At 38.8% G+C, this 11,091-nt stretch overlaps 1 protein-coding gene across 2 annotated transcripts in view; it reads left to right on the top strand.

Annotated features, from left to right (window-relative positions):
- The window catches only part of LOC132857244 (cathepsin S-like), a 4,980-nt gene extending 830 nt beyond the window's left edge, over positions 1-4,150 (top strand). The window contains exons 2-8 of one of the 2 annotated variants that reach the window (XM_060887260.1): positions 120-245; positions 900-1,022; positions 1,109-1,264; positions 1,418-1,642; positions 2,437-2,596; positions 3,312-3,414; positions 3,827-4,150. In XM_060887260.1, coding sequence (XP_060743243.1) covers positions 129-245; positions 900-1,022; positions 1,109-1,264; positions 1,418-1,642; positions 2,437-2,596; positions 3,312-3,414; positions 3,827-3,923 — 981 coding nt within the window. In that variant the 5' untranslated portion in view covers positions 120-128 and the 3' untranslated portion in view covers positions 3,924-4,150. Of the gene's footprint in view, positions 1-118; positions 246-899; positions 1,023-1,108; positions 1,265-1,417; positions 1,643-2,436; positions 2,597-3,311; positions 3,415-3,826 lie in introns of both variants that reach the window. The other variant, XM_060887259.1, reaches the window with a different exon arrangement.
- Positions 4,151-11,091: the final 6,941 nt, after the last annotated feature.

Below are 11,091 nucleotides of genomic sequence, written 5' to 3'. Positions count from 1 at the left end.
AACTAATTCTAGATTAAGAGACAAAGAGGAAAGTGAAATGAAGCTTGTAATGAGGTCATTTCCTCCTATAGTGTAGAATAAAGAGAATAAAAAGGTCACAGCTCTTTTGTTCCTTTCAGTTCACAGGTATGATGAGGTGCGTCTTGTTTCTGGCTCTGATGGTCTCTGAGGTTTGTGGTGATATGAATCTACATGACTACTGGATGTCCTGGAAAAAAGAATTCAATAAAAATTACAGCAGTGTGGTGAGAAATACAAATCAGTTTAATTAACAATTTATTTATATAAAAATTACACAAGTGTTTCACTAAAGATAGCTTTTAACACGTAGCCCCTGTTTCAACTGCTATTTTATGCTATTTTATGTTCATTGTGTTCTTATATTTTTATTGTATATTGTTGTTTTACTTGAAAGCACCTTGTGCTCCTTTTGGCTGTTGTAAGGTGCTCTATAAATAAAATTTGATTGATTGATTGATTTGATTAGAGAATTTGACTCCTAACCCTAAGGTTGTGGGTTCGATTCTCGGGCCGGCCACGACTGAGGTGCCCTTGAGCAAGGCACCGAACCCCCCAAATGCTCCCTGGATGCTGCAGGATAAATGGCTGCCCACTGCTCCGGGTGTGTGTTCATGGTGTGTGTGTGTTCATGGTGTGTGTGTGTGTTCATGGTGTGTGTGTGTTCACTGCTGTGTGTGTGCACTTTGGATGGGTTAAATGCAGAGAAGGAATTCTGATTATGGGTCACCGTACTTATCTGTATGTGACGTCACTTCACTAGAGGAACCAAGTCAAATCCTCTTTTATGAAAAAAATAAAAGTTCCAATGAAGTATGTTTTTTATGTTGATTATTTTCTTTTGTTTTAATGTAAGACTATTTTGTGTGTTTGTGTGTCAGAGAGAGGAAACATACAGGAGAACAATCTGGGAGCAGAATGTTTTGGAAGTGATGAAGCACAATGAAGAAGCTGCAGCAGGACAACATACCTTTACCACTGGGATCAATCACCTTTCAGACATGGTGTGGTCCAGTTCTTGTGTTTCTGTGATGCCCATGGGGTTATATACAGGGCTAAAATGTGTGTGTGTGTGTGTGTGTGTGTGTAGACCGCAGACGAAGCCAATGCTAAACTGAATGGTCTGAGGGTGGATAATCTTTCTTCTGAAGATGATAATGATAATTTCACCTTTCTGAGTGATTTCTCTCTCCCTCCCAGTGTGAACTGGACTGAGGATGGATTTGTCACCCCTGTACAGGACCAGGTATATATGTACAGGGTGTTAGGAGCTTTTAATAAATATTATATGTGCTTTTCTTTGGTAAACAATTAAATATAAACAAAACAATTATTTGATTTCACGTTCATCTTTGCTGTGTGTGTGTGTGTGTGTGTGTGTGTGTGTGTGTGTGCGTAGGGTGACTGCAATGCCTGCTGGGCGTTCAGTGCAGTTGGAGCTTTAGAAGCTCAAATGAAGATGAAGAAGGGTCGTCTTGTTCCTCTGAGTGTTCAGAACCTGGTGGACTGCAGTTCTGAGGAGGGAAACCGTGGCTGCTCTGGAGGCCTCCTGACTAATGCCTTTAATTACATAATAAACCACAGGGGCATCAGCAAGGACGCTGACTACCCTTATGAACAAAAGGTATTTTTTATACATTCCTACACATATTTAATCATTTACGTTCATCCTAAGTTACTTCTATGCAATGTAAAAATGCAATATTCAGTAATATATAGAAGTGCAGCACCTACATGAAACAATTTGTTTGGTCCAGCTAAACCTCATGTTGACCAAGGTAAGAGGTCTCCATCGTAGATACAAAGACCCACTTTCCCACTTCCAAAACTGGCTTAGCATTCTCCATCTCCACTTTGTCTGGAAAGTCATTTCATCTGGACTGAAGCATCCTCAGTAAATACACAAGAGATGGAGATTCCTGTATCTGTAATAATCATTAATGGATGACAAAAGAACCCATATTGAAGGCACTGTAGATGTGTGTAGGATTTCATTCAAAGTCAAACTTTATTTCTCTGTGTGTGTAAACAGTCCTTTACAAATGTTATAGAGGATGAGAACATCAGTCATGGAGACTTAATTTTTGATTATTATTATTCATGAATATTTAGTTAATAATTGTATTTTATTTATCTTCTATTACAGTTTTAATTTTTATATGTAGCCCAGGCTGTGTATCAGTTATGACATAGTGATACATTCAGATATTTAGACCCATTGCAGTGATGAGAATCTTTTAACAGAAAATGAAATAAAATTGTGCAACGTTAACATTATTATCTTTATAATGATATTTTGTTATATTTCTTATCTACATGTTTATTATATAAAATCATTACTATTAATGTTATTTTAATGGTTTAATAAGAATGAGCCACACATATAACCTTGTTGTCACATAATATTTCATTGTGTAGGTTGGATTTTGCTTCCCTAGTCATAAATATGGACGCTGTTCTGGTTTCCGGGTTCTTCAGCGTTATAATGAGTTTGAGCTGCAGAAGGTGGTGGCTAACATCGGGCCGGTCGCAGTAGGAATTAATGCTAACAATTCCACATTTTACCATTACAAGACTGGTGAGACACACAGGACAATTGTCAGTTGTTTATAATGAACTGTATGTGCATACGGATCATTAATACCTCAAACCTACTATATTTAAATTAAACATTTAAAATAAACAACTACAAAATAAAAGTCTTCAGTCTGAGTTACAGTAAATTATTGTATGCCACACTGACAGAGATGGCTGTAAAAATGACACCATAATGTTACTAGTGTCTCTGTACCTGTAATAATAACACTAGTGTCTTCTGTAGTATTTTTGTCCAACGTGTTTTGCAGTTTTTTAACAGAACAGTTCAAGACTTTACAGATATGATGATTGTGTCGTTATATTAGATAATGAAAAGTAGTGTTCTGAACAATGGACTGTTTAATTAATCACACAATTATTACATGTATCTGCTAATTAATTAATTTATATTAACAAAAATACTATAGTTGAACTCCATGAGTTTGAGCAAACAGTTAGTACAGATACATGAACACTGTAAATGCTTTATGGAGAACCACATGATCCTGGTGTTAAAGAACAGTCCACCTTTGTAACTGACTGCTCAATTACGTGCTTAATATTAAAGACCTCATGACTTTTTGATGGGTTCCTCTAGTCTAAACCAGATGATCTGTGAACAGTTCTGAAGAGCCGTGTGTGTGTGTGTGTGTGTGTGTGTGTGTGTGTGTGTGTGTCTCTGTGTGTGTGTGTCTCTGTGTGTGTGTGTGTGTTAGGTATTTACAATTACTGTTCTGAAGCTCAACCACTGAATCACGCAGTTCTTGTGGTTGGATATGGAAAAGAAGATGGGCAACAATACTGGCTGGTCAAAAACAGGTTAAACACACACACACACACACACACACACACACACACACACACACACACACACACAAACACACACATATACACACAAACACACACATACACACAAACACACACACACACACATATACACACACATAAACATATATACACACACGCAAACACACACAAACATATACACAAACATGCACACAGAAACACACACACACACAAACATATATACACATACACACACAAACACATACACACAAAGATATACACACACAAACACACACACCACATACACACAGACAAAAAACACATACGCACAAACACGCATACACACAGATACACACTAACACACACACTAAGTTTTTTTTGATATAGAAAGAAAATGATGGATTATAACCCCGCTGGATAAAATGCCCCTTTCTCTCTTTTCCAGTTGGGGTGTTAACTGGGGAGAAGGAGGATATATGAGACTCCAGAGAAACAACAATCAGTGTGGAATTGGCAGCTACAGTGTCGTCCCCATTGTATAACCTCAGGAGATTTTTCCTTTCCTTGCTGTAATGAACTAATTTTATTCATTAATCTCTAATAAAATGTTAGTCTTCTGTACGTACGTATGCATGTACGCAACATCTGGTAGTTGTGATGAAAAAACATTTCTGTTTTTAGAATGAACAAAATCCAGAGCTGCTTATATTGTATACCATGTGGTCCATTCACCAGATTAATGTGAAATAAATGTTTGTTTTTAACATTACTGCATCCTGATTCATTTCTCTGGACCAATTTCTCTAATTTTTTAGAATTGGGAGTTATTTATTTCAATGATTATCCTCCTGTTGCACTTACACCCATTGTAATGAAGTTCTTCGAGAGGCTTGTCATGAGGCACATCAAGACCGAGCTACCACCTACCTTGGACCCCCTGCAGTTTGTGTATCATCCAAACTGCTCCATGGACAACGCCATTGCCACGGCCCTCCATCTTGCCCCCACACACCCGGATAATAAAGACACATACATACAAATGCTGTTCATAGACTTAAGTTCAGCATTTATCACAATCATCCCTCAGCACCTGATTTAGAAGCTGTTCACTGCTGAAACTGCTGTTCACTTTGCACAGATCGAATCATATCACCACGTTCGCCAATGACACGACTGTGGTGGGTCTCATCAGCAAGAATGTTGATAAAACTAAAGAACATTGATGGATCATCTGTAGAGATCATCAAGAGCACCAAATTTCTTGGTGTTCATCTAGCGGAGAACTTCACCTGGTCACTCAACACCAGCTCCATCACCAAGAAAGCCCAGCAGCTTCTCTACTTCTTACGAAGGCTGAGAAAGACACATCTCTCTCCCCCCATCCTAACTACTTATTACAGAGGGACCATTGAGAGCATCCTGAGCAGCTGCATCACTGTCTGGTTTGGGAACTGCACCATCTCAGATCTCAAGACCCTGCAGCGCATAGTGAGGACAGCTGAGAAGATCATTGGAGTTTCTCGTCCCTTTATCAGGGACACTTACACCACACGCTGCATCCCCACACACCCCTCACACACACTCTTCACCCCTACACACCACTCACACACACTCTTCACCCCTACACATCCCTCACGCACACTCTTCACCCCTACACATTCCTCACACACTCCCCTGCTGAAATATCCAGCATAAACCAGCATGAATTCCATGCTGGACCAGGCTGGTTTTTACTGGTTTGTGCTGGTATAATGCTGGTCAGTGCTGGTATAGTGCTGGTATAGCTGGGTGGCCAGCATAGTTATGGTGTTATCAAGCAAAAAACGTGGTATCACTCATCTGTAATAGATAGATCGATCTCCAATAAAATCCAACAGGGGTTTGGAGTCAAACAATGCTAAAATCTATTTGTCTCAATTATAATAATAATAATAACCTTTATTTTCTATAGCGCCTTTAAAAGAACATCTCAAAGCGCTTTACAAAAGCAAAATAAAATCAACAAAATTACACACATAATATAATGATTAAAATTAAAGCAACAAAAATAGACAATAAAATAAGCACTATGTAAAATTACCATTAGACAAATTAAAAGCTACCCTAAAAAAATAAGTTTTAAGCAGAGATTTAAAAGTGCCAAGAGATGTTGCTTGCCTTATCTCAGTTGGTAGTGAATTCCACAGTTTTGGAGCTAGTGAAGAGAAGGCCCTATCTCCCATCGATTTTAAACGAGTTAAAGGAACAGTTAAAAGACCAGTTTCAGAAGAACGAAGAGTGCGAGATGGAATATAAGGAATTAAAAGATCAGCCAAATATTGAGGCGCTAACCCGTGTAAGGCCTTGTAGGTAAGCATCAGAATCTTAAAATCAACCCTAAACCTAACGGGGAGCCAGTGCAAGGACTCCAAAACGGGAGTAATGTGATCTTTTAACTTTGTTCTAGTAAGTATTCTCGCCGCCGAATTTTGCACTACCTGTAATTTGTTTAAGGTAGCTTTAGACACCCCAGCCAACAAGGCATTGCAGTAATCGATACGGGAAAACACAAAAGTGTTGATCAGTCTCTCAGCAACAGAAAATGACAGAATTGGACGTAATCTGGCAATATTTCGGAGATGGAAGAACGAAGTTTTAACCGTATTTTGGATATGTGGCTCAAACGTTAAATTGGCATAAAAAATTACCCCTAGATTCCTCAATTTTGTTTGAAACTCCACATTTGAACCATCAAGAGTTAGCTTGACTGACCCAGCTTTGCGTAGTTGGTGGGGTGAGCCAACAAGCATAATTTCAGTCTTTTCACTGTTAAGACAAAGAAAATTGTCTGTCATCCATTCTTTCTTTTTAGAAATACATTCAGAAAGGAAATCAACAGGCACAGTTTCATTAGGTTTAAAATGAATATAGAGCTGCATATCATCTGCGTAAAAATGAAATTTTAGACCAAGTGATCCCAAAAGCTGGCCAAGAGGAAAAACATAAATATTAAAAAGCAGAGGGCCCAAGATTGATCCCTGAGGAACCCCGGATTGAACAACATTAACCTCCGATCTAAATCCACCCATGGCAACAAACTGCTTCCGATCTTTGAAGTAGGACTTAAACCAATTTAAAACAGTATCAGAGACACCAAAAAATGTTTCAAGATGAGAAATTAAAACTGAATGATCAACAGTGTCAAATGCGGCACTGAGATCAAGAAGGATCAAAACTGAAAGACAGCCAGAGTCTGAGGCAGTTAACAAGTCATTTGTAACCCTGACCAGGGCGGTTTCTGTACTATGGAATTTACGAAAGCCTGATTGCAAAGGCTCAAAGAGATTGTTCTCAGTTAAATGAGAAATTAACTGAGTAGCAACAACTCGCTCCAAAAGTTTAGTAAGAAAAGAGAGATTAGATATAGGACGGAAATTAGCAAGGTTCTCATAGACTATATTTGTCTTTTTAGGTACCGGGGTGATCGCAGCCATTTTAAAAGCTGTTGGGACAACCCCAGTACACAGAGAGTCATTTATAATGCTCAAAACAATGGGGCCCAGAGAAGTAAAACATGACTGAAACAAACCAGTGGGTATGGGATCAAGTAAAGAAGTGGCTGCTTTCATTTTAGAAACATCTACAGAAAGACAATGCGTGTCAAGTGTAGAAAATGTTGAAAACATAGAACCAGAATAACAAGGAGTAATAACAACAGAAGAAGACAATGAAGAAGAAGCACAAAAACCTCTACGAACATTATCGACCTTTGTGCCAAAGAAATGCAGGAACTTATTACAGAGATGATCAGAAGCAGTGACATGAGAGACAGTTTTATGATTTAGCAATTTGTTAAGAGAATTGAAAAGTTGTCTTGCATTTCCTTGATTGTCGTTAATCATGTTAGAAAAATAATCAGATCTGGCAGAAACAATACCAGCCTTATATTCTTGTAGGCAGTCTTTCCAAATTTGATGGTGTACAGTCAGACCTGAGAGACACCACCTACGCTCCATTTTACGGCAAGATGTCTTCATCATACGCAAATCTTCATTATACCAAGGAGCAGGACGTACAAATGCGTGACTTTAGAGGAGCAAATAAGTCCAGACCAGATAAGAGAGCAGAATTTAACATGGAGACCCTTGTCTCTAGAGTCTCAGATGGAGAGAAACTACTTAGTGAAGAGTCGATGAAAACAGAAAAGTCCGAAGGGTCAATTGACCTCCATTTCCGGTATGTCAAGATACGAGAGGAGGCAGTGTTGGCAGCAGGTATGTACATATCAAAAAAGACTGCCAGATGATCAGACAACCCTAAGTCAATAGTGGACAACTGAGACACAAAAGATCCATTAGATATCACAAGGTCTAAAATATGTCCTTTGTTATGTGTCATACAGTCAACATACTGATACAAACCAAAGCATTCCAGCAAAGCCAAGAAATCCTTTGTTAAAGCAGACTCCTTTTTGTCCATCTGGATATTAAAATCCCCCAAAAAAAGAGTTCTCTCAAATTTGAGGCACAGATATGACAGCAGATCCGCAAACTCCGATAAGAAGTCTTTGTTTGCTTTAGGAGGCCGGTAGACTGTAGCTATAGCAGTTGAGTGACACTCGGAAACTGACAAAACGAGACATTCAAATGAAGAAAACAGAGGAACTGTTACGGGTCTTAATTTGTATTGCTGTTTGTACAATACAATAATGCCACCACCTCTACCAGTGGATCGCGGGAAATCGAATAACCCGTAGCCAGCAGGAGTAAGTTCATTAAAGAGAAGACCGTCCGATTGTTTGTGCCATGTTTCGACTAGACTTAAAAAGTCGAGTTTTTCTTCCAGAATGATGTCAGATATAGTCACAGCTTTGTTGTTGACAGAGCAAGCATTAAAAAACGCTGATTTCAACAGGCTCGGGGATTTAGAAAACACTCGTGTACGCTCTTTATATGAGAGCACAGACAAATTGTTATAGTTAATCCCAGCAGGGTTATACACCAACCTGTGGGGTTTTCGAAGAAATGTAGGATAGGAAACAGCATCAGATGATGAACAAGTAAAACTGCGCTTTGAAGAGCGATGTAAGTAGCGCTTACGCCGGAGTATACAAGCATCGCCACAGTTAGCGTAGGTATCATGTGCCAGATAATAATTCCGTTTCAAGTTCAACAGTTGGCGAGCAGTGTACCTCAGTGCCATGCAGGAGGAATCCACACCAACAGCAGACCCGCAGAAGTGTAAATCCTGAGCAGGGCAACAGGAGAGTTGGTTCCAGCAGCAGACGTTCAGAATTAGGGATAAAAAGCTGACGAGTAAAACGTAATCCCACATCGCAGTACAATAAAACGAAATATTGTTCACTCTTCCGATGCTCCAAAACTGTTGTCTGATAATTCAAACAAACAAACAAAGCGGGAGAAAGCGGGAGAAAGGAGCGGCAGCCAACACGCGCCAGCGTTCCCCTTCAACCCGGAAGCTGTTCAAACAAAGTTTTTTTAGAGATTAAGAGATCAAGATAGAGTTTTTTAGAGATCAATTAAGAAGTAGTTAAGTTGTTTTTTTTTTTTTTGTTAGTAAAGCGGTAATGTGAAGAGATATTACCCAGCATCAGCGTTGCTATGCAGCGTTGCTATGTGTTCCAGATCATCATGTTTTTGCCACCGTAATTAGGATTTTGTTTTGGGGTAAATAAAAAGCCTCCGCTTCTACACGACGGATCTGCTGATCACTGAGAATCAGAATGTTGGCATACGTTGGCATCTTGGCATCTTAGGTGACTAGTTGATGTGTCATCCATACCTGGATGACGGCTTCACGGCAGTTGTTTCACCTATCGATATTAAGGACTTTAACTACGACATGTTTGACCAAACTCAGGTTTATTGGGTACGATGGAAGCAAGACTTCTTCAGGGCACAAATACTGATGCTTAATTAAAGGTATGTAACTTAAGCAGTAGCTGTTTTATCGTAACTCGTTCACTGCACAATATAAACAAATTAGTGATATATAGTTTTGTTTCTTATTTTGTTTCTATAATTTTTCAGAGAATAAAGAAGACATAGAGCAGGAATCGTCTAAAGACAAACGACTCCGTGTAGCACCTCTTAAATACACATGGTCATCGCCACCACATACTACTTGTTACTCGCTAAAAGAGAGAGTGGAAGCTAAGACCAAAAATGTGTGTTGTAAAGGTTATATTGTGTAACGTTATTTGTGCACGTGTGTATATTACAGTGTGATGGCAAATGTCATTGTCCAATAAATATTTTAAACAAACTTATATATATATATATATATATATATATATATATATATATATATATATATATATATATATATATATATATATATATATATATATTTATATATATATATATATATATATATATATATATATATATGTACACACCCCTCACACACTCTTCACCCTCCTGCAGTCTAGAAAATGGTATCAAACATTCGGGCCTCATGACCATTCTGTGTAAGTTTCATTGGAAAACAGGAAGTGAAGCGAAATCCACAGAGAAAAAAAAATTCCAAAAGAGGGTTCGTTTCCAGACTTGAGGTTATTCCACTGGGTCTGTAAGTGGCTGAGTCGTTCTGTCAGAAAAGGGGGGTGTCGTCACAGGAGCAGAATAAGACCGAAATGTGATCTTTCACTCAGCAAATAAAGCATCCACTCTCTCATTCTCCACTGCCTCTTCAACTTCTGCCTCATCTTCTGCCTCCTCTTCCTCGAGGTTGTCCTCTTCCTCTATGTGACTCCTTGAGCCACTGCTTGCATCATTGTGAGTTGAGCTTCTCTTTTTTTGTCTACCTGCTTTGTGAGAGCAATTTCTCTACATGAGCAGTGTGCATTTTCTTCAGACCAGTTGCACTTGATTTGTGCGATATCAGCTCCTAATCTTCTTCCCAGTAGGCGACTCAGTTCAGGTGAGATGGTGCAACATCCTTTGAAGAATCTCTCTAACTCCAGGACAAACTACTCTCTCAGATTGGGGAGGTGTTCATAATAGTACCAGGATTAGAACTTCCTCACTGTCATCGCTGGGTTTGTTTAAATGTCTTCTATTTCAGGAAAGCCAACCTCTGTCACCCAGCTTCAATGCCTTTATTGTGTTTTTAGATTTACTGTTGAACTGCTCCATTTTTCACTCTTTTTTTACTTCTCTCTGGCCTTTTCCCCTTGACCTGCTTGGTGGCAGGTTCACATAAAGCACCTAATTCCCAAATATTGTTGTGCTTTTATTTCTTTTTCTTACTCCTCATGGTCTTGCACTAGGTGTCTTACCAGGTTCTCAACTTGTCGACAGATCCAGGACAAATTCTTTACAGCCCTTTCCACAGAAATTGCTGAGACAAATTGCTGATTTTTAAAAAAAAAAAAAAATTATTATTTTCTTACAATTAAACTCTTCCAATTACTTATTTTCTCAAACTACATTATACATTATCTCACCTTCCTCACATGAAATTGTTCATATTCTGGCATTTGAGCGTCTCCACAACAGGACCAAACACTGAGAGGTGAAGAGCTTCAATCCTTCATTATATTGAGTTTTTATAAACATGATTCAAACACAGAAACTGAAGAAACAAAAACATCCCCAATCATTGGTGACATTACAGCATCTGATCATCTCCTGGTCAGGAGAACCTTACCAAGGTCTGCTTAAGCTGAGTCTCACCATCTCGTGTCCAGCTGATTCTAGCCCTCTAATA

The sequence above is a fragment of the Tachysurus vachellii genome, chromosome 14 (assembly GCF_030014155.1).
Source record: "Tachysurus vachellii isolate PV-2020 chromosome 14, HZAU_Pvac_v1, whole genome shotgun sequence".
NCBI lineage: Eukaryota > Metazoa > Chordata > Actinopteri > Siluriformes > Bagridae > Tachysurus > Tachysurus vachellii.
The sequence above is the reverse complement of the archived record's forward strand: the minus strand, read 5'-3'. Positions and strand labels throughout refer to the sequence as shown.